Here is a 24,345-nt window from a genome sequence, read left to right as displayed (position 1 = left end):
TGCGATCCGATGTTTGTCAAAATCACACAGATAAAAAACATTGTCTGCTTTAACCAAAACCACCCAAATATTTATAGGTTTTCATATTTTTAATGAGGATAGTATGCAAACAATTACATAAGGGGGAAAAATAAGTAAGTGAACCCTCTGCCTAAGCAGACTTAAAGAGCAACTGAAAATTATTGGGCACACACCTGACTTAAAATGTTTTTACAAAACATTTTAAGTCAGGTGTGTGCCCAATAACTAATGAGTGAGCTGCCCTGCCCACTATAGAACACACACCTGGTAAGAAATGTCTTGATGAGAAGCATTGTCTGATGTGTGTCATGGCTCAGTCAAAAGAGCTGTCTGAAGACCTGTAATCAAGGACTGTTGATTTGTTTTAATAGCTGGGAAACTATATAAAACCATCTCTAAAAGTCTGGATGTTCATCACTCGACAGTCAGAGAAGTTGTCTACAAATGGAGAGAGTTTGACACTGTTGCTTCTCTCCCAAGGAGTGACCGTCCACCAAAGATGACGCCAAGAGTTCAGTGCAGAATATTCAGAAACAAAAAGAACGCTAGAGTTTCTGCTAAAGACTTACAGGAATCACTGGCACAGTCCTGTATCTCTGTGCACACATCAACTATATGTAAAACTATGGCCAAGAATGGTGTTCATGGGAAGAAGCCACTGCTGCCTCAAAAAACATTGTTGCTCGTTTAACATTCGCAAAAAGGCACTTGGACACTCCACAGAAATCGTGGCAAAATATTTTGTGGACTGATGAAACCAAAATTGAATTTTTTGGTAGTAATTAGTAACACACAACGTCATGTATGGAGGAAAAATGGAACAGCTCACAACCATCAACACCTTATCCCCACCGTGAAGCATGGTGGAGGGAGCATCATCATTTGGGGCTGTTTTGCTACTTCTGGGCCTGGAAAACTTGCAATCATTAATGGAAGAATGACTTCAAAAGTTTGTTAGGATGTTTTGCAGGAAAACCTGAGGCCATCTGTCAGACAGTTGAAGCTAAAAAGAGGACGGATGCTGCAACAAGACAATGATCCAAAACACAGAAGTAAATTGACTTCAGAATGGTTTCAGAAGAACAGAATACACTTTATGGAGTGGCCAAGTCAAAGTCCAGACTTGAACCCCATTGAGATACTGTGATACTTTAAGACAGTGATTCATGCCAGACATCCCAGGAATCTGACTGAACTAGAGCAGTTTTGTTGAGAAGAATGGGCCAAGATTAGTCCTGATCGATGTGCCAGAGTGATCTGCAGCTACAGGAAGCGTCTGGTTGAAGTTATTGCTGCCAAAGGGAGGGCCACAAAAAAATTAAATGTGATGGTTCACTTACTTTTTTGTACCCCTTCCGTCATTCATTGCATATTATCCTCATTAAAATATGAAAACCTATTAATGTTTGGGTGGTTTTAGTTAATGCAGACACTATTTTTTCATCTGTGTGATTTTGACAAAGTTCAGATCACATTTGATGGTGATTTCATGCAGAAATGTCAGAAATTCCAAAAGATTCAGATAGTTTTTCATACCACTGTACGTACGTCACCGTTTATGGTTCACCTGAAACGTGTAATTAAAGGTTCTGCCTATTGCATTAAAATCCAATTCAAGTTTAATTTGCCTGATTTTCTAGCCATATGGTATTTATTTTTAATAATAGCTAGAGCTAGGCCTGTCGCGATAACAAATTTTAGTGTGCGATAATTATTCTCATAAATTATTGCGATTTGCGATATTATTGCGCCCCCATTTTTTTTAACCAATTTACAATAACACAGTGAGAATACAGTATACAGTATACAGTATATTAATAGAACAAGTACACCCATTTAAACGCGATAAATATTTACTCTTAAATTCAAAAATAATTTTTTAAGAAATCGCAACTAAAAACAATAGACCATGCCTCTTAAGTTAAAAAAACAACAATATTGATGCCGCACAGAAACACAGAATAAAGAAAATGTGTTTAAAAAAATACTTTTTTTAAATTGCACTTAAAAACTTAAGCATTTAGGCAAATGAAAACTTTTCCCGTCATAGCTTCTGCCATGTTGTTCCATAGGGATGTAACGATACAGTTAAGTCATGGTTCGGTACGATTTTTGATACGGGGGACACGATTTTCGATCCGATTCAATACATTTAATGCTCTGTAAAAAATATATATATATATTTTTTTTTTTTGTTTCGGGTTTTTTTTTTTATTTTATTTTATTTTATTTTTTTATTTTTTTTTGCTCACGAGCAAAAATTAAATTGCCATCATATAAACATGCATTTTAGTGCATTAGTGCATAATATTCATGTGCTTACTTCTTACTGATCTGAAAAAAAAATTGTATAAAAGTGCTGAGAACAATCTTTACTGTTTGTAAAGTGAGGCAGACACTGTTAATTGCTACAGCTCTCTTAGCAGCTAGGTTTACTACTTGAGCAAGACATCCTATTTGAGGTCCGAATCCATCTGTGTCACGTACTGAATTAACAATATTTGCAACATTATCTATAGTCACTGGTATTGATTGATTTGGCCTTCTTAACTTCCATTCAGTCATGACAGTTTAGAATTCATCGATGTAGTATATGGACTACGTGTCCCATAATCACTCCGGGCTCACGTAGCCAATGGCATGGGACGTAGCACATCTAGTTTGCCATTTCATGATATCTAGTGTGTGCGCGCATTAAAAAAGTTAGCAAGCGCCGCTGAAGTCACGACACCAGCATATGACAATCGACTTTCATAAACAGGACGAGTTTGAAGCAGCTGTTCGTTGTCAAAGCGAGGTTGTTTGTAGCAGCCAAGTCGGTAACAATGTTTTGGAGGACTTCGTTCTAAATATCCGGCGTTGTGAGAAAAATAGCCGCCCCGCGTTAAATGTCACTCCTGACAGGAGCGCCCACACGTCAACACCGGCGCGCCATAGATGGTCCACAGTCACTCCGGAGCACTGACGCGGCCGGTATACGTTGAACAATAGGATATAATGGGAACGATTGGCTCCGGCGCTAGTTTTTGCCGGACCTGGAACGAAGATGCATTTTGCGCAGTTGGTAACGAGGAATCCAAACTTTTAACAGCACGTCTGCAGCACACGCGCACGCACGTTCACGCGAGGCGATAAATTGCAGCGGAAAAATTACTGCCTTCATTTTTATTTATCGCGCGATAAATGGAATTATTGCATATTGCGACAGGCTTAGCTAGAGCCTGGGTGCATATAGTAGTGTAGGAGTCAACAGGTTACAAGCTATCTACGAAGGTACCGCTATTTCCATGTTTAACTTTTATTTATGTATTGTATTTAAAATTCTTTTATAGGTCAAACTTAGGTAAACCAGTCCCATTTTGATTAAATATGGCTAAAAATGGTGTCAATTAGTTATGCTTCGTTTGTGCTGGTTTGTGCTGTAAAAAGTTTTGTTTGTGCTGCTATCGTTTTTGAGATATTGAGATATTAAGTTCAACTGGTGACCTCACGCACCCCCCCTCCCCCATTTCTTGCAAAATGGACCCGAAATGGTGCCATTCATTTGTGCCGTAAACATTTTCGTTTGTGCAGCAATCGTTATATAGATATTTGATGAGATTTAATTTCAAGTGATGACGTCAATCACAACCCCTCTGACCAACTCTCTCAATAACAGAGGGTTGTCCCAACAACTAGCGCAAATGTAGCACAAACAAATGGCACCACTTCAGGTCCATTTTGCAGTAAATGAGGGGCTACGAGTCACGCCATCACTCGAAAATAATATGTGAATAGCATGATTATTCCCCACCCGTAGTACTATTTTCACCCAAAGCTATTTAGTGCCCACTCGACTAAATGGCGCTCTAGGCAACCTTCTAGCTCGCCTATGCTGAAGGCCGGCACTATCTACAATGAACAATTGTACCTCCTATCTCAGGAATTCAGGTTTAAGAGCGTCAATTGATATGTTGACAGTCAATTTCAATTGAATTTTATATACAGTGTTGCATAAAATTAACACACTAAGTGGACAACTGTTCAATGGTTTCTTATGAGGAAATGACTGTGCCTTCCACCAGTAATAATAATAAACTGGCTCAGGAGCTGCAGGGAGTGCTACAATATCTGGGGGGGGGGGGGGGGGGGGGGCACTAAAAAAAAGCACAAAGCCAACTAAAAACAAACTTAAAATCATTACTGAGTCATTCATAGGGGGGATTTCTTTCTCAAGAATACTACTGCAAAATACTAAAATTCCAAATTGCTCTTGCTACTGTGCCATCAGTACAATAGGTAAATTAGAAGATGTGTTATGTGTAAAAGTACCAAAAATTGAAAAACCTACTTACCATTCTTCTAATGTATTTTGAGTCATACTTTTTAAGTAAAACTTTTTATTTAAGATACTTGAATCATAAATATTTGATTCACACATTCCGTTTTCATCATCCTTTAATGGTTATCAGGCTTCTTATGGGAGGTGAAAAGTTTTACTTCATGTTATTTTTGGTGTAGAGTGGTTAACTCCTAAACTCAGAATGTTATTGAATATTGAAATGATACTTAAAAACACTGCCTCGACAACAAATACAGTTTTTCTGTTGGTAAAAGTTGAGCCTAATCCTTCAATTTGCTAAATTGCTCGTCCTCATCCTGGTTACTGGTTAGCATAGGCGTTGGCAGACAAATTTCACTGGGGCACATGCCCCAGTATTGATCTGCAGTGCCCCAGTATAATTTTCACCGGTGAAAATAACTAAATAAAATACTTTGGAGTTTTAAATCTACATAGGTCACGACGTACCATTGAGAAACACTAAATAACTGCATAACAGTTACAGTGATAATCCCCATTTCTGTCCAGATAAAGTAGAGCAGCAGAGTTTAGGAAAAGTTGAAGGACAGATGGAAGTTGATGAGCATAAGCTCAGGTGAATTGACTACCAACAAGGGATGTCCCAATTTTGATTTCGAATAGTGATGGCTGAAAAACAAATAAACATCACTTTTGATTGTATATACTTTAAAGTGCTATTTCTGACTTTTTATGATGGATGAGTGCTTTAAAAAAGAAATGCTCGCTCGGCAGTGCCCAGCTGTGCCCCAGTACTGTATTAGGTCTAGTTACGCCCCTGCTGTTCAGCGAGAACCTCAGCTGACTGCACTCTAGCACTGCATTCACATTCATCCCTAAAAGCAAGTCAAATTCCCCAATTGATCTACCATGCATGTTTTTTGTAATTGGGGCGGGGGGGGGGGGGGGTGATGCACCTGCAGAAAAACCCCTTAACTACAAAGAACTTCATCCGGGAAAGCCTGAAACTACATTTCCACACAGAACATCTGTGCTTGTTATTCAACACAATACGACTGTACTTGGACGGTCAAATTATCAAATTTAAACCTTCCTGGTTCTTTGCTGACTATTATTCTTGTGTCAATTGCACTTTCCCCCACCATACGCCATTATGGCAATGTTCCTCCAAACATAATGTGGCCCGCAAAGGGTGGGGACATTTTGACGTAAACTTTTGTTTTCAAATTGCAGTCCTCTGGACCAGAGCTCTGGCGAATATGTCAAAAATCACCATGACAAAGCTGAATCAACTTGTCTTGTTCATACAAAGGCCATGCACGTGCACGAAGTGATGATAGCGGACCGGGCAGAGGCCTCTGCAGAAAGCAACCTCAGCACGACGTGCCCATGTGACAAATGGATGCTATAACGGAATTAGAAACAAGAAAACCCACAAGAGCCCATTATCACCGAGCGCGCTCTGCCTGACAACAAGGATTAAAGGCACACTACCACCACTGTCATCATCACCACAATGAGAGCAGCATCCCCTTGTATTCACGACACAGCCGCAAACGCAGCACAGTGCACAAATCTGCAATTCCAGGATTTCCTCACTTCTCATCGCCACACTACTACAATGCGAGCATTGCCGGTACACCTGCTAGTTCAGCAAGGCAAGTGGAGAGATGATGAGGACCACCAAGACGGCAGCATCCGCCACTAAAGCTACTATACTATATATCACTAACCTGTTTGTCCTTTTCCCAACGTCTTCTCCAAGCGGTAGGGTCCCACATAGTTGGCGCAATGTCCGCTATTGGCTTCTTTACCCGACGATGACATGTTTAGGCGTGAAATGATTCGCTAAAGGGGAAATATTTCTTGTTCAAGTTGGACACGCTTCTGAAGAGAGAACCGCAAAACCGTAAATTTGCTGCGCAGTGGAGTTTGCTCTGTCGGCGTTTCCGAAAGTGTGTATCCACGTTCTTTCCTCGCTGTCCTCCGAGATGGTCGTCCTCAATGCGACTCAGTTTAAGGTTTTGAACCGGGGTATCATGGTGGTCAAGTCCGGATAGCGGTGCGCTGCGGCGCCGTTGGGTGTGAACTGATGATGGGACAGCATCCACAGCCGTTGTCGCTCTAGCGTCCTACGCCAGTGTAGAGTCGATAGGGTTTACTTCCGGCTGTTACTTTCAAAACAAAAGCCGGAGATTCTCTTATCCATCAGCTGTTCTTGAGTTAAAAATGTGCGTGTGTGAGTAACGAAAGAAATGTGTTTTTGTTTGTTTGTTTTGAAAAAAAAAAAAAAAAAAAAAACTAAAAAGTAAGAATGCTTATAAACCGTGGCGTTGTTAGGGGTATTTTAGAGGGGCTTCAGCCCCCCCTTGTGTTGTTTTATTTAAAAAAAATGTTTTTAAAAAAAAAATGCTGGCATATTCACAAAGAAGTTTTGTATTCAATTTATATTAATCTCCATTAGTTTGAGAAGTACAGCTACTCTTCCTGGAGTCAATTCAGCCTGCTCTGTGCAAAACATTTACACCAGTGCTCACATCACCAAAAAAAATGCATACAGAAAAACATAATAAATAAAACCCACATCCACCCACCCCCTCCCTCCCTATCCACGCACATACACACACTCACACACATATCTACATGGAAATGCACATATAGTACATAGACATACACATTACATACCGTAACTTTTGGACTATAAGCCGCTACTTTTTTCCCTCATTTTGAATCCTGCGGCTTGAGTCCAGGTTAGGGCTGCAGCTATCGAATATTTTAGTGATCGAGTAATCGATTGAAAATTCTATCGATTAATCGAGTAATCGGATAAAACATTTTTTTTTTTTAGGTAAAGAGCTATTATAAATAAGACATTTAATACAATATTGAACCATTTTCAGTCAATCAATGTCTTTATTTTGGATGTACATTGTTGAAAGCAGCCAACAATTGCATCTCAGATGTGACTAGAAAAAAAATTCACTGCTTTCACTCAAAAAACATATTTTTTAAAAACTACATATTTCTTACCTAAAAATGTAATAACGCTTGATAACACACATCACTTGAACGCTGTGTGTTTTTCCCACATGTTTCAAATGAATTTAGTTCTAGTTAAGTTTTAAGTTAGTCTAAACTGTAAGTACTGTTAGGATTTTGAGTTTTTGCAGTGTTCAAAATAAATGTATGATACCTGCTGTATTGGAGCACATTAGGGACCAGCGCTACTTGGTGTTTTATTCAGCAATGACTACTGAGCTAAAACTGACAGTTAGCTTTATTATGTTTTAATTTTACACCCTCATCACTCTACAGCGCTGTGTTTTTACAGATTAAATAAACCCTGCATGTAAGACACGTTAGCCATGCATCAACAGTGGTCATAATCAATAGAAACCTAGCCCTCCGAAGGCCTAACGTTACGTGAGCGAGTGACAGTAACGTTATATTTATTAGCGCTGACAAGTCTACTGCTTAAAGATGGCGGCTGTATACTAACGCTGCCCAGACGCGGCCGAGTCTGTCATTGCACATCTAGTTCTCAATGCATGCGATATCTATGAGACGCATCGGACACTACCTGCTACCACACTAGTATTATGCGTGTGTAGTTTTTAGCAACGTCTGCGTAGTTTGTAGCGGCTGTCGGCTACAGTAAGTTTTTTTTTTTTTTTTTTATCGCTTCTTCCTCTACGCACGTGACGTCAGTGCGTAGTCCCGCATTAAAAGTAGTCCGGGCAAAACGTGATGCTTAGAACTTTCAAAATTAAATGATTCCTCGAGGCGAATAAAATTTCTCTGATCAGTTTTTAAACTCGAGTTACTCGAGTGGCTCGAGGATTCGTTTCAGCTCTAGTCCAGTTGTTGATTTATTTCGGTAATAGGTATTAGTTTATTCAACAGCAGCGTGATAAGACTGTCATAAGATTGTCGTAATTATGACATGACACTATCATGGACATTACTGAATGGTTATCACAGATGTCATTAATTGTCATCTGGCAAATTATGTCACTAACTCCATTTATGTTTAGTTTGGATCTTTTACATCCATTCAAAAGAGAGATAATTTCTTGGATGACACTAAATAACATCTGTGATAAGCAGTTATTAATGCTCATGACAGTGTTATGTCATAATTATGATTGTCTTATGATAGTTTTAATGTGCACCTGTCAAATAATGTGTGACCAAACACCATAACGAGCAATTAATGAAACAACTGGGACAGTAACTGAAGAAATATGTTAGGTTTTGTGTTGATTACCTCCAGTGTTGTTAAAAAAGTAACTCAGTTTCCTGAATGTAAGAGTAATTACTTACTTGGCAAAGTAACTGGTGTTACCGTTCATGTTTTTTTGTTTTTTTTTTACTCCAAACCCCCCCCCAAAAAAAACATAGTAACCTTTGCAATGTTTGGAAGTCATTTAATGTTGTGAATCAACTGTTAAAGTTGTTAAAATTTCTCCCGTTATTGCATTATTTCCCTTCTGTCTACTTTCGACATGTGAACGTTTTAAAACCGTTTCATCATTTAAAGATAGATAAAGAGTATTTTAGATAAAAAGTTACTTAGATTCGCTGGGAAGGTTCTCTACAACAGAGCCTTCCTGAGAAGTCTACTGCTTTAAGTTGGCGGCTGTTTACTAATGCCGCTTTTTCTGTCATTTCGCATCTAGTTCATCATAGCTCATCGCATCTATATACATGTCATATCTACCGTAGCATCATGTGGAAGTAGTTTGTAGGCTATCAGCTACAGTCAGGTATTATTGGAGCCACCTAGCATCGCGTTTGCAACGGCGTCACAACTCCCTTGCCTCCTCCCCACTCCCATTCTGCTCTCTCGTCTCCGTGAGTTCGTGTCCCTCAGACTTTTCTTGCGTCATTCAACCAATGTAGTAATGCATAGTAACGCACGCCTTTACATCCTCAGTAACGGTAACGGCGTTTCCAAGATGAGAAAAGTAATTAATTAGATGACTCACTACTAAAAAACATAATGCTGTTAGTAAAGTTGTATGCTCTAACGTTGTTATTAACAACACTGGTTATCTCCTAGTGTCTCCCTGTAATTGTCCATTGATTTCACCTGTTCTGCCTGTTCCTCGTGTATCCTCCAATCTGCATCTTCCTGTGTCACCACCTGTTCCTCGCTGTCTCGTTACCCCGTGTCTGTGTGTATTTAAGCTCCCAGTTTCTGTTCACTCCTTGTTGCGTCATTGTCGATGTCTTAAGTAAGTTTTGATGCCTTTTATTTGATCCGCTTTCCTTTTGTTGGTACTTTGTGTTTTTGTAAATTGTAATCAAACTGTTTTTGAGTTCACTTGCCTCTCTGCCTTGTTTAGCATTTGTTTCCTTGCTTTTGGGTCCACACCGCTTGTCCGCCCTCGTTCCTTGACAGAGATAATTAGCAGAGAACATGAATTCTGTCTGTAGCGCCACTATGCATTCTAGGACGCAAGTTGAACGACAACAGTGTTGACTGCAGGTGGCAGCAGAGGTTAACTGTCTCCATCCAATGAAGTAGTGACTGTCAAATGAAGCTTTTTGAAGCAATGAAGCATGGCAGCCAATCTGTTAAGAGCTTCATGGTGTTTCATTTGGTCTTATGACAGTCTTATGATGCCGCTGTCAAATAAAGTGTTACCGGTTAATATGTTTTGGTGTAAATATCCAACAATACAGTGAGGACAGCTGCTTCTTACAGTCCAGTGTGGCTTATCTATGAACAAATGCGGTTTTCAAGTCTAATTTGGTTGGTGGCGGCTTTTAGTCGGGTGCGCTTTATAGTCCGAAAATTACGGTACATAAATCCATATCAATAAAGTACATGTATATGTATACATGTACATGTACAGAAAGGACCCAGTCTTTGCTGTTTTCCTGACGTTCATAGAAATTCTCAGGCTCATGGTGGTTAGTTACTTCAAATTCAGATTTCATTACGAATAAAATGCCTCTTTAGAAGGTTTTTTTTGTTTGCAGAAATTATTCAATTTGGCAAAGTGTTCCAGCCAAACATTGCTCAATACATTACTGTACTTTTCCATAGTTTGTTTTCACATTAGGTACTTTGAATCTACCCTCCATGGCATGTCAGGTTTCATATTGATGTTCATTAGAAGTTCGAAATAACTTTTGGAAAAGTACATTTGGTAAGTTAGTTGTAGCAATATTTCTAGTAAAATTAAGCAATGAGGCGGTAAATCTTTCTTTAACCTTTAGCCCAGACAACATGTTGTGCATCCAGTTCACATTAGTCCTGAGTGGACAACGAAGCGCACATTGCGCTGCTCTATTTTGGACAGTTTGTAAGGTATTTATTTGTGTTGTAGGCTAGCAGCGCATGACCAAATCTCAGAGCAGAAATCTAACTGCGACAACACAACTATCTTTATCACATCTGCTGTGATGTTGAGAGGCAGCGTGTGAGAACATCTTCTTACCATTGAGAGACTTTGACCGATCCTGCGAACTACTGTACGAATATGTTCTGACCATGATAGTTTGTTGTCATTCTCAACACCAAAAGGTTTTGTCACCTGTACCTGTTCAACACTAATGTCTTTGACAACCAGATGTAGTTTGGGTTCAGTTAACAGCATACAGTGGGGCAAATAAGTATTTAGTCAACCACCAATTGTGCAAGTTCTCCTACTTCAAAGGATTAGGGTGGCCTGTAATTGTCAACATGAGTAAACCTCAACCATGAGAGACAAAATGTGGAAAAAACAAACAAACAGAAAATCACTTTGTTTAATTTTTAAAGAATTTATTTGCAAATCATGGTGGAAAAAAAGTATTTGGTCAATCCCAAAAGTTCATCTCAGTACTTTGTCATGTACCCTTTGTTGGCAATAACGAAGGCCAAACATTTTCTGGAACTCTTCGCGTGGTGTAAAGAAATCAACTGTGGGAGCAATTATTAGAAAATTGAAAACATACAAGACCACTGATAATCTCCCTCGATCTGGGGCTCCAAGCAAGATCTCACCCCGTGGCGTCAAAATGATAACAAGAACGGTGAGCAAAGATCCCAGAACCACACTGGGGGGCCTAGTGAATGACCTACAGAGAGCTGGGACCACAGTAACAAAGGCTACTATCAGTAACACAATGCGGCGCCAGGGACTCAAATCCTGCAATGCCAGACGTGTCCCCCTGCTGAAGCCAGTACACATCCAGGCCCGTTTGCGGTTCGCTAGAGAACATTTGGATGATCCAGAAGAGGACTGCAAGAATGTGTCATGCTCAGATGAAACCATAATAGAACTTTTTGGGAGAAACAAAGGTTCTCATGTTTGGAGGAGAAAGAATACTGAATTGCATCCGAAGAACATCATACCCACTGTGAAGCATGGGGGTGGAAACATCATGCTTGGGGCTGTTTTTCTGCAAAGGGACCAGAATGACTGATCTGTGTAAAGGAAAGAATGAATGGGGCCATGTATCGAGAGATTTTGAGTGAAAATTCCCTTCCATCAGCAAGGGCATTGAAAATGAGACATGGCTGGGTCTTTCAGCATGACAATGATCCCAAACACACAGCCAGGGCAACAAAGGAGTGGCTTAATAAGAAACATTTCAAGGTCCTGGAGTGGCCTAGCCAGTCTCCAGATCTCAACCCCATAGAAAATCTGTGGAGGGAGTTGAAAGTCCGTGTTGCCCAACAACAGCCCCAAAACATCACTGCTCTAGAGGAGATCTGCATGGAGGAATGGGCAAAAATACCAGCAACAGAGTGTGAAAAGCTGGTGAAGAGTTACAGAAAATGTTTGGCCTCTGTTATTGCCAACAAAGGGTACATAAAAAAGTATTGAGATGAACTTTTGGCATTGACCAAATACTTATTACACCATGATTTGCAAATAAATTCTTAAAAAATCCAACAATGCGATTTTCTGTTTTTTTCCCCACATTCTGTCTCTCATGGTTGAGGTTTACCCATGTTGACAATTACAGGCCTCTCTGATATTTTCAAGTGGTAGAACTTGCACAATTAGTGGTTGACTAAATATTTATTTGCCCCACTGTATGTTTGGTTCCAAAGACAATACTTTTTGTCTTGTCAAGATTTAGGACTAGCTTGTTATTAATAACCCAATCAAAAATGGCAGGTCATTAGTATATATGGAAAACAGGGGTGGTCCTAGACAGCTTCCCTGTTGTATACCACAGCGAACCCATTAAAACGACAGCTTGCCTCCTGTTTTCTAGATCAGTGTTTTTCAACTGGTGTGCCGCGGTACACTAGTGTGCCGTGAGAGATCGTCAGATGTGCCGTGAGAAATTATCCAATATCGCATTTTTATTTTATTTTTTCACGCCGTCGGGCGGAGTTGCAGTAGGAAGGAAGCAGTAGGTAGACAGTTCTGGTCATGCGCAGATGAGCGAGGAATTGTTCTTGTCGCGTTCATTAACTGCTCAGATTTCTAGCCATCAGCTACCTTTCTGTCCGCGACAATGTGGACCCTAGCATGTCTACTGTACATCATTTGTTCAGATTCGTCAAGAGTCAATATTCACGAAAGTGTCCTTTTCATTTTATTCATATGTGATGACGGTCAATCCTCCCTGTGTATTATTCCAACACATTGTCAAGGAGAGCAAAATGGCTGACGGCTAGAAATTCGAGCAGTTCATGAACGCGACACGAGCAGCAATCCTAGACGTCATATCCAAACGAAACACCCGTTACTTCAAAACTAGTCAATGGACTATTTTGTTTGCCTTTGTGAAAACACAGAGAAACAGGCAACTTTTTTGAGAAATGCTACAAAGGTAAATGAGAAAGACCCCAAAGCCAGTTACCTTGTTGCTGAACTTGTCGCTAAATCCAAAGTCCTACACTGTGGCACAGACCTTAATACTACCTGCCTGCATAGCTATTGTCAGCGAGCTGCTCGGCCCTGTTGCGGTTAAAGACATTGCTAAAGCCCCCCTGTCTAATTCTGAGCTATTAGAGCCTAACGGCTATAAAAAATAAAAACAGAGGCTGAGAGCTGTTGATGAAGATTCCTGCCCGGATATCAGCTTTGGGTTCATCTAAACAGGCTCAAGTTTCACAGTGAGTACGTATAAATATTGAGAAACTATTTTATAAATAAATATACTGTACAGAAAATAATTTTGGAACATTTTTGGTTTGATTTTTTTGTCATGTAAAACGTGCCGTGACCTAGAAAAGGTTGAAATACACTGTTCTAGATATCTCTTAAGCCAGAGTAGTGCTGCTTGACCGAAGCCATAACATTGCATTTTTCTTAACAGAAGGTTGTGAACAATAAGTTCAAAAGCTGAGCTGAAATCCAGCAGTACAGCTCCTGCCAGCCTTCTGTTATGTAACGTATTGGCCCGGATATAAGACGGTGTCTTTTGCATTGAAATAAGACTGAAAAAGCGGGAGTCGTCTTATATTCAGGGTCTAGACATTATACCAATTCACGACGCTAGATGGCGCCAGATATCATTGAAGCGAATGCTGAATTTGACTCCACAGGCCAAAGCAAACCCCTTATGGTTAATGCAGTTATTGCAATTTTGTTGTTCTATCACAATACATTGGTTTATTTACATTTCAAAAACCAGAAGCCATTCATTTACGAATGTTATTGCACTTTAGTTTACATATTTAAATGTTCAAGTATTAAGATGTGAATCATTTGTTTCAGATGCACTGTATTTATTTTCTGTATAAAAATGAATTTGGTGTTCAAAAAGTCTTATTTCAAGCTTGAGTCTTGAAAAATGGGGTCGTCTTATAATCAGGGCCGTCTTATATTCAGGCCTATACGGTAATGCAGCCAGCCAATCATTTGTCATCTGGGACCAGTTGTCAGAATATGAGTTTAAATCAATAATCATATAACCTGTCATGATTAACTAAATATAATCATAAATCTGTCAGTTTCCTCTTACTTCATAGAGTAAAGGTAGAGAGCCCTTTCAGTGCATCGCTATCCAATCCATTCCACTTGTTCATATAGAGAAGGCCCACATTTCTGAAAATCCAGTCCATGTTTTCCCTTTGACCTAGCTAGCAGTCGGTACTGCTTTTTTTTTCTTTTCTTTTTTCCTGCAGTTGGTCTCTGCACGTCTTTTACCTTTGTTGTTTTGTAGTCAAATGTTAAATTCCGACTCTAAAATAATGCTGCTTAGCTGCTGCTGGCAAGTTAGTCTGAAATGCATTGTGAAGGTCCTAGTAGAGTTAAGTGTGAACTCTTGTTACCACTATCTTTGGGGTGACTTCCTTCTGGAGCATCAGCTGTGTTTCTGACTTTACACTGATGAGAACAGGAGCTGAGCTCATTCACGTATGATTATCACCAGCAGATAGTCATAATAACCCACTAATAATAATCACGGCAACACCTTTATTGACCCGTAGCAGTCAGAGCAGAGGAGCAAAGAAGCTTCACAGTGAGTAGGAAAGTAATGATTAAAAAGTGGTGAAAGCCAAGAAGATTATACTGTTTATACCATACATACACCCCCCCCCCCCCCCACCACCACCACACACACACACAGACACACACACGCACACGCACACACACACACACACACACACACACACACACATATATATACAGTACAGGCCAAAAGTTTGGACACATCTTCACATTAGTCTGTTTTCTTTATTTTCATGACTATTTACATTGTAAATTCTCACTGAAGGTATTATTTACTTAGCAAAAAAGGTGAAATAACTAAAAACGTAAAATTTTCTAGTATCTTCAAAGTAGCCAACCTTTGCTCTGATTACTTTTTTGCATACTCTTGCCATTCTCTTAATGAGCTTCAAGAAGGAGTCACCTAAAATGCTTTTTGACTTCACAGGTATGCCTTTTCACAGGTATAGCTAGTTCTTTTGTTTAGTAGCTGTGTTGTGGAATATCCAAGAATGTTTTCTTGACCAACGTATCGATAATCGTTGTATTGCCATATCGTGAGATCATAGTTAGCTTTGTGAGCTTTGTATCGCAAATCATATCATGTTGTGTGGTGTCAAGAGCTTCTGACTCCTAGTACACACACACGACTCATATCGGTCACGGGTAAACTGCGCATTCGCGTTTGACCTAGTGGTGGATGAAGTACTCACTTTTTTGCTTAAGTAAAAGCACAGATAGTGGTGCAAAACAATTACTTAGGTAAAAGTACTGTACAAGTATCAAACAAAAAAATTTACTCAAGTAATAGTACAAAAGTACTTTCTTAAGCAAATAGTAAAAGTATTATGTTCTGATACAACCCGCACAATATATTGTTTGAACATCGCCATCGCAATGTGCGCATGCACAATAGTCCCATTGTAGGACGTGCAATTTTTTTTTTTTTAATGTAAACTTTTGTTTTTCTTCATAAAAGCAGCAATTGTGCAGAGACATGGCTTCCTGGATCTCTTTTACATACACCAATCTTTATCATTCACAGATAAAACCCCTCAGCCTGGACAAACGCTGTTATATGAATAATTAGGGTGTCCCGATCGCATATTTTCGCACCCGACTACCGAAAAAAAATTTTTTTTTTTTTTTTGCTTTGCCACTCACGCAGCCGAGAACAGCCTCTCACCTATACAATGAATGAGTTGTCACAGCACACTTCAGACTGTGTACCAAGCTTAACGATGATTAACACATTTGTGCTTTTGATTGTAGATCTACCGAGGCGTCTCTGGTCAGATCAAAGCTATAAATCTGTCAATCATTGTTAACTTTAAGTAGCAAACGCCAGCTGAACTGGTGCCAAAGAAAAACAGTTTGGTCGCACTGCTTAGCAGAAGGGAGGGTGAAAGGCTGCCGATTTCTGTTCGCATGATTGGATCAGCACTTCTCTAATCAATACATTGTGGCCATAGTGAGTCAAACACTCAGGTGACTTGAAGTTCCGCTCTGACACCCTCAATTTGGCCAAATTTCAAAATTGTCCAATATGCATGTGTGATAAATCATTGGAAAGCTTAAAATCTGTATTTCCTGGGGGAACAAAAATTTTGAAAAACATTTTTTTTTTTTTTAAAGAGCAAAACCCTATCTGGAGGTGAGAGCAGAATTACAGACGCCATGACTTTAACGAGATATTATCGCATACTTACCTTGTTTCAATCCAAAAACTCCATATAGCATATATCACAGAGTGTCAAGACACAGCTGTGAATGGCCACAGCTGGATGCGACCATGGTGTGTGACAAGCCGGTCGGCCGAGTGACATCCTCAGTGTACAGGGAGCACTGTCACCCAAAAGATGCAAGCCACTTCCTTATTAAAACGTGTGCCATGATCTCAGGATTTGACATATTACAAAACATGTAGTTTACTCACTTCCTCATCAGTCCAATGGTCCCACAATTGTCAAACTTGTTTTGGCCATTCTCCGGAGTGAACTTTTTGAAACCCAAAAAGGCTCGCACGCCTCTCAGTGGTGCAGCAACAAAACCCTGAAACGAATTCATCCGCAAAATCACCTGAATCCGCACTCCATCTGCATACGATACTCATGGCTGTATTGTGAAGATGGTGACCCGGCTGACGTCATATTTGCATTCTTCCTCAATCCAAAAAGTCACTCATTCTCATGGCGCGTGTTTAAAAAAATTGAATTAAAAAATCGATCACACGCATCTAAGCAGTTCATTTAATTTAGGAGTATAAAATACCACATGAAATATAAAATAAACATGCTTTTTGGTGTCATAGGCACTTTAACTTCGACAGCCATCCAGAGTAGATCACTAAATCAGCATATTATGACCTACAAAATATAGCCAGAATTAAGGTCATCTGTCCAAACAAGACATGCAAAAACTTATTTAGTCATTATTTTTAGTAGACCAGTCTACTGTAATGGTATATTTATTCTAGTATGTCTTAACAAAAAATCAGTCAGGGAGCTGCCGCTAATATGGAATGCTGCTGCCAGATTCTTTGCAACTACAAAGAAACTGGACCATATTACACCGGTTAGGACCAGTCATATTGAAAAAGAATAGTGGCTCCTTTGGGATGTTGGTAGCATAAACATCAACACAGCGCCGGGAGGATTCTCTTCAAATTGGTCCTGTGAAAAATCATGAAAACCGTACATTTTTATGAATTTATAAAACACGGCCGGACGATGCGGACAGGCCATGAAAAGTGGACATGTCCGGGCAAAGAGGAGTTTTGGTCACCCTAGGTTATGAAATCGTTAAAAAGGCTTCCTGTGTGTCAAAAGATGGACTATAAAATCTTACTTCTGGTCTAGAAGTGCGTACGACACGAGAAAAAAAGTCTTAAATCGCATTATTATGTGAATTAGAATCATATATTGAGACGATTCGACTATATACAACAATTTGGCAAAGCACAGATGACGAGAAATTAGTCTTTTAATTTGCCTGTTAGCCACGCCTGCCATTATAGGGCTCTAGCGTCCCCAACAGGAGGAGGACGGCAGCAGGGTCATAGTTTCATCTGTTTTCTATTCAGCCCATTGAGGAGGAATTATTCAGAATGAGGAAAATGCGACGAAGAAAGCCGCAAAATGTCATTGTTTCAGTCTGTCTACTGCAATATTTTTTATAGGCGATTCTTTTTATCCAAGTATTTTTTCCCCAATAGCTAAATAAATGGTATGGTCTTGACAAATAACAGTCTTGTGCTAAATGGAATATAAAAATAATAAAAATGCATTTATTCAGTACGACATGGCAAAATTACTCCATAATGGTCAAATTTGTTGACTTCACCTTTACTGTCACACCTCCCGAACGATGTTTTATGCCACCGTAGTTAGTTGGGCTTTTGTCATTTCCCCGTCCCGGCTTCCAAGAATGTAAACAAACTAAGAGGCGTGAAAGCTAGCCGACATGCTAAACCGAACCGAGTGATGTTTCAAAGTCTTCGAAATCACACATAAATAGCCCGGATTATTTCACATGGCGGCGGGGTTGTCGATTGTCTTCGCCGATCGGCAACCTGCCTGGCGGCGAGCAAGTTAGAGCTTGTCATTCCCTTGCTGAGGGCAGAGGGCTCGTTTGCGGGGAAACAGCTGGACAACGACCGCCGGACTAACCGGTCGCCGTCAGAGCAGCGCGTAGCTGCCACATGGTCAACACAAATATGGCATAAAATAATGCTTTACTACATGGCTAAGACATAAACAGTCATACGAGAGTGGCTGCAGCTGTTGTGCAGCTAACATGGCAGAATGTGTCTGAGAAGAGCTTTTGTACATGCCCATCCATGATCAAACGTAAGTAGTCCTTTATTTAAAGAACATTTGTAGTGTTTACTTTGTAATCGCTGTATTCGCGGCTATTTTAACACAAAGATGCGATTTCTGATCGGGTGTAAAATTTGACAGAACACCGGGCACACGAAAAGGGCAATAAGGCGAGTGGCATTTTCGGTGGATAATCAGCCACAAAATGCAAGCCACCGCCATATTCAAACGTGTGCCATGATCCCAGTATTTTACATAAAACAAAACTCGATGTATACTCACTTCCTCGTAAGTCCAGTGATCCCACAGTTGTCGAACACTTGTTTTGGCTGAACTCGGGGTGAACGGGAGCTTTCTGGAACCCAAAAGGGCTTACACGACTCTCCCTGGTGCAGCCACAAAAGCCTGCAGCCATTTGGCTGGCGTGATGTGAAAAATAAACGAATTAATCGGCAAAATCAGCTGAATCCGCAGTACATCTGCATGCTATAAAGCAATGCTGTATTGTGAGATGCTGACCCGGGTGACGTCACATTCGCATTCATCCTAAACCCGAGACTAGAGCCGGTAGTAACTCATTTTCATGGCGAGGATTCAAAAATTGAATATATAAAACAATCGCTTCCACACAAATTCAAGCGGTCCACTTCTTCAGGAGCATAAAACACCGCGTGAAATATGGAATAAACATGCTTTTTGGTGTCATACGCACTTTAATGGCCTTGTACCAATATATCTGCTTAATTTGTTTGACGTACATCGTCTAGAAACCTTAGGTTGTCTGGAGCAATCTGCTGTATGTTCCAGGAACAATAACCAAGCTGGGTGAGGCGACATTCGGTTATTATGCTCCTCAGCTCTGGAACAAATTAGAATTTGAAGGTCAGAAGTGTGCTTAAACCAGTGCTAAAACTGCTTTTGTGTACTTTTGTGTATTACAGCGCCTTCATAACTGCCCCTCTTGATTTTTGCTTTTGATCCATTTATTGGTTTCATTTGTATTGTCTGTTTTGTTTTGTTTTACCATACAGGTACCGATTTAATATGACTTTTATGTATAATTTTATGTGTGCTTTTATTTGTTTCTTATGTCTTGCCGATTTTCATGTAATGTAAAGCACTTTGAATTACTTTGTGTTAAATTGTGCTACACAAATACATTGGCCTTGGCAATAACTGTTTATGTGTGTGTGGGTGTGAAGGCAAGGGAGGGGAGTGATAAAAGATAGGGAACCAGCAAGAGAGAGAAAGCTGGGTCACTTTTACTGGATTTGGCAGTTGGTGACATCCAGCTATATCACTCCTTCCTCCATAACAAAAGACAACACGCTTTATGGCAGATGGATTGTGGCCCTCACGACAACCCCCTCTCTCCCCCAGCCCCATCTGCCTCTCTCTTATCTACCCGCAAATCCATCAGCCCCCCTTCACAACTGTATCCCTAACAAAGACGGGGACCTCCATTTTAATATATGGCAGAGCAGTTGCCAAGAGACGGCTTCTACCAAAATGATTTCCTACTAATTTAAAGTGACACCAGCAACACTTTTGAACACTCCACTCACCGCAGCCATCCAAAATGTGAGCAAGCGGCGATTGTGACCCGCATGAACTAATCAATTAAGAGTTTCTCCTCAATTCATGACCACGTGCACGCCGGGTCCCCTGGTGGTGGTAATGCTGTCTGGCTTTGGCAGACATGGCATGCAGCAGCTATAAATGTGAACCATTCTAATCGCCTCAGTGTGGAATAATCTGTCATAAACATGCCGGGCCCAAGGGCCAGATTGTCTGGGTAAAGTGTCTCAGTTTACGACAACAGCTGAGTTTTTAGGGAACCAGAGAGGTCAACCTATGGCATGTACTATGATGGCCAGTTTCTCTGCTAATGACTTCACATGCAAGGCTCGGTGAAAGTCCACTACTTTCAAATGATGTCCAGAGGTTGGACATTACATAATACCATAATGTTTAAGCCAAAGGCCTAGCAAAACTGAGTGAAGCAAAATGCTACGAATCTAAAAGAAAACAATTAAATGCCCATATTTCGGAAAGTACTTGATGGATCTTAATGAAATTAAATGTACTTTATGTTGAAGGCAAGGGTGTAGGTTTGTTCTCAACATTGGTAGGGACGATGTAAAAGCATAACCTTCATATACACTTTTTGCTAGGGATGGGACATAAATAAGACCAAACAGATTGGCTGAACAAGGGGTCAGGGCAACATTTCTCGCGAATATGAACCTAATTAATTGATAGGCTAAATCAGGGGTGCTCATTACGTCGATCACGATTGACTAGTCCATCGCAACGCTAGTGTGGGTAGCTCGTGACATTCTAAGATTTTATTTTGATTTTTTAATGTACAAAGTTAATTATGAGTATGTTGTGTGTATGTTGTGTTGAGTGAGCAACATATGAGTTTATGCAGCACCCCCCTCACTCTAAGCAGCTTCTTGCTCTAGTTTTTCTGGTTCTATAGTTTCCAGCAGAGTTCACTACATTTCTCACAGTTTAATCAATGTTACCAGTAGAATACACAAACAGAAGGGCACTTCTCTCTAAGCAGCTTCCTACTCAAGTTTTGCAGGTTAGCAAGTTCAAACAGTTTAATGTTATGCTAACTCAGATGCAGGTCGGACTTTCAGTAGTAAAAATAGTGGTGTGTTTCCCACCTTTGCAACATTGCCGTCTTCTGGATTAACTTGCAGTGGCTGCCGCTGGCCGAAAAAAAAAAATCTAATTTCCCTCCTCTTCGAAGGGGGCGGAGGAGGCGGCATGTTGTCGACACAAGGGGCTGCACGAGTGCGAATATGCATGTGTGTCGGGGGTGGGTGAAGTCATCACCCAATCAAACGTGTGTTTAAGGAGGGAAAAAATGGACCGGCCGGCGCATTCGACAAGTGAAAAGAGGTAAATGTAAGTTTAACCATATTGAAAATAATTCACTTAATAATGGTAGGGTCAATTCTTTTCTTGCAACATATGGAATGAAAATCTAAATGACCTTTATAACTGAACCCATTATATAATGCATACGTATAAGTTAGCTTAAAAGTTGGTTGTATTATGTCCCTACCATCCCTATGCAAACCTACACCCTCGGTTGAAGGTCATAAGTTTTATTGGTTAAATTTACAAAGAAAAGTGCAAATATTTGTTGTTTCTATGACAGATTTTTTATAAATGTTCAATATGAGCGCGGCCTGTGACTCAACACACGTCGAGTTGGTATTCGAGCATGTGCCAAACTCACTGTAGCATGTCTTCGGTAACACTTTCCAGTGCAGCTGTAATTCTCTGTAGTTGGTGCCTTCTTTGCAAAATTTGTGAAGAAGGCACGCTGCACTGTCTTTGTTGACTGAGTCCTAGCATACTCTCACACGCAAAATGCCTTTTCTTCTGAAGTGAACGGTTTCTCTTAACCTGAAATGATAGAAATGCCAAACGTTACACAAAAAAACCTGAAACGTTTCTACACAAGCTATGAAAATTTGGGGGTCATTCCAACGAAAATTGTCAAAATTATTGGCCAACGAAATGGGGTCAAACATTTAGGAACACCCTATATATATATCTATATCTATATATATCTATCTATCTCTATACATATCTATATATATTAAGGGTGTAACGGTACATGTATTTGTATTGAACTGTTTCGGTACTAGGTGCTCGGTTCGGAACGGAGGGGTAGCGAACGAGTTTCTGACGTAATGTAACCCGAGGCTGTGAGTCGATCGGGTTATAGTTTCTTTGTGTAGATTATATTTACTCCGTTTTCTCTACTATAATGAGGACCAACACGGTAGGACAGGTTAACCCAGAAATGTCAAAGGCGCGACAACGTGGCCACCGCGAGAATGCAGTGAAACGCGGGCGTTAACGTCAATCAGCCAATCCACACCACTCGTAGTGCGGCCGCGTGTTAGACGCGTCCCAGAAGCGGCTCAGCGCGACGTACGCGAAAAGAAAGGCAGAGTTTATTATTTGACGCGAGACGCGGCCCTCCTGCGTCAATACTACTAGCTAGGATCGGGCAGACCAGAAGTCAATCGTGTAAAAATACGGTGGATCCGGTCGATTTCCAAACTAATATGCAATGATAACCCACTTTTTGAGTCCATCAGATCTCTTGAGTGGTAGATCGGGGTACAGTTGACTTGTCTTTGTTGATTTACTGCTGTCTTCTTGGCTATAATAATAACCAACACGGCCCCGTGTTCAATACAAAACCCTCCTACCACAACAAAACAAGAAGGAGCTAATATTCACATAGAACTAAAGTTATACAACATAAAATATACAATATAAATGAATACTACATCACATTTGTAAAATATAAACACATAATAAAATAAATAATAGCCCATTTAAACAAAATAAATTGAAATGAGCTAAAACACCTGCAATTAAATAATAATAATGATACACACAGATCCTGCTTACACAATTAAATTTATTATTTTCTGTGTGGCCCTTTAACTTGAGAAAATCCACCAATAAAGCTTTTGAAAACAGTTCACAAGAAAAAAAAAAAGATTCATTGAGGCATTTCATTCATAAAATACATGTTAAAATCTTTGGCATTGGGATTGCTTTTCTCTTTAGCACAGGACTTCTTTTTTCTTCTTTCTTTCAGAAAAAAAGCTGACCAATACGCGGGGTCTGAAAGGCAAATTGTTGTTGGTTTATTATCTTTAAATACCCGCTACTTTTTGAGCAGAATTCTAGCTTTGTATAGGCTAATATACCTATTGTTGAAAGCACAAAAGTGTGTAATAAACAACAAGCACATTTATATTTTGCATTTTGTTTTCTTAATGTACCGAAAATGAGCCGAACCGTGACCTCAAAACCGAGGTATGTACCGGACCCAGCTTTTTGTGTACCGTTACACCCCTACGATAGATAGATAGATAGATAGATAGATAGATAGATAGATAGATAGATAGATAGATAGATAGATAGATAGATAGATAGATAGATAGATAGATAGATAGATAGATAGATAGATAGATAGATAGATAGATAGATAGATAGATACCAGTAGATAGATTTTTTTTTTAAATTTACTTTATTTCCTACAAATTCTTTTGCTTGTTTTAAGGCCTGTGCAAGAGAACCATAATCCCTTTTTGTAGCCAAGAACACCAAAATAATTCTAATAAACAGGTGGAGCTCTCCCTTTCATTTTCCTACAGTCCCTGTTCTTAGACCGCCAGGGAAGCGCTCAAAAACTCACTAATAGAGTTGTTTGATAATGACTTTTTAACTGATAACCCGATATTATCCAACTCCCAAAATCTGATACCATTATTTGACCGATACCATTATATGCGGTGGTGGACTTAAAGGGCAACTGAAGACCTTTCCGGATTTTGGTGTAATTTTACGAATATAAACTTTGGACGAGTTCGTCAAAACAACCATGACATTATCAACACGTAATTGCAAGGATAATTGGCGTTTTTTTAGTTTTTTTGCACTCCGTTAATGGTCCCTTCGCAAACCCGGAAGTGTGACGTAGGCAACAGAAGACTACCCACAGCGAGCATAGCAGCAACAACGATGTCAGTGATATTTCCACCAAAGGTAACCATTCAGGATCGCTCTTTTGTGACGCTACTGATGGCAAAGGCTCCCAGGAAAGATGAACTACAATTAATCCCTACATGTTTGAACCTGAGGCGTCAGATGACGGCGATTTACTTGACACAGCAGATGGCGTCATGACGCCAATTGACAGCTCGACACTTCACGAGCAGGATAGTGAGTGGTAAGCCTAAATCCAGCATCGTGTTTTTTTTTT

General features: G+C 40.0%; 1 protein-coding gene across 6 annotated transcripts in view; it reads right to left on the bottom strand.

Moving 5' to 3' along the window:
- LOC130917518 (serine/threonine-protein kinase BRSK2-like) overlaps nt 1-6,449 on the bottom strand; it is a 288,068-nt gene extending 281,619 nt beyond the window's left edge. For all 6 annotated transcript variants that reach the window (XM_057839011.1, XM_057839021.1, XM_057839049.1 and 3 more), the window contains exon 1: nt 6,055-6,449. In XM_057839011.1, the coding sequence (XP_057694994.1) occupies nt 6,055-6,148 (94 nt within the window). In that variant the 5' untranslated portion in view covers nt 6,149-6,449. The remainder of the gene's footprint in view (nt 1-6,054) is intronic.
- Nucleotides 6,450-24,345: the final 17,896 nt, after the last annotated feature.

The sequence above is a fragment of the Corythoichthys intestinalis genome, chromosome 1, assembly GCF_030265065.1.
Source record: "Corythoichthys intestinalis isolate RoL2023-P3 chromosome 1, ASM3026506v1, whole genome shotgun sequence".
NCBI classification, from domain to species: domain Eukaryota; kingdom Metazoa; phylum Chordata; class Actinopteri; order Syngnathiformes; family Syngnathidae; genus Corythoichthys; species Corythoichthys intestinalis.
This window is presented reverse-complemented; position numbering and strand designations above follow the sequence as displayed.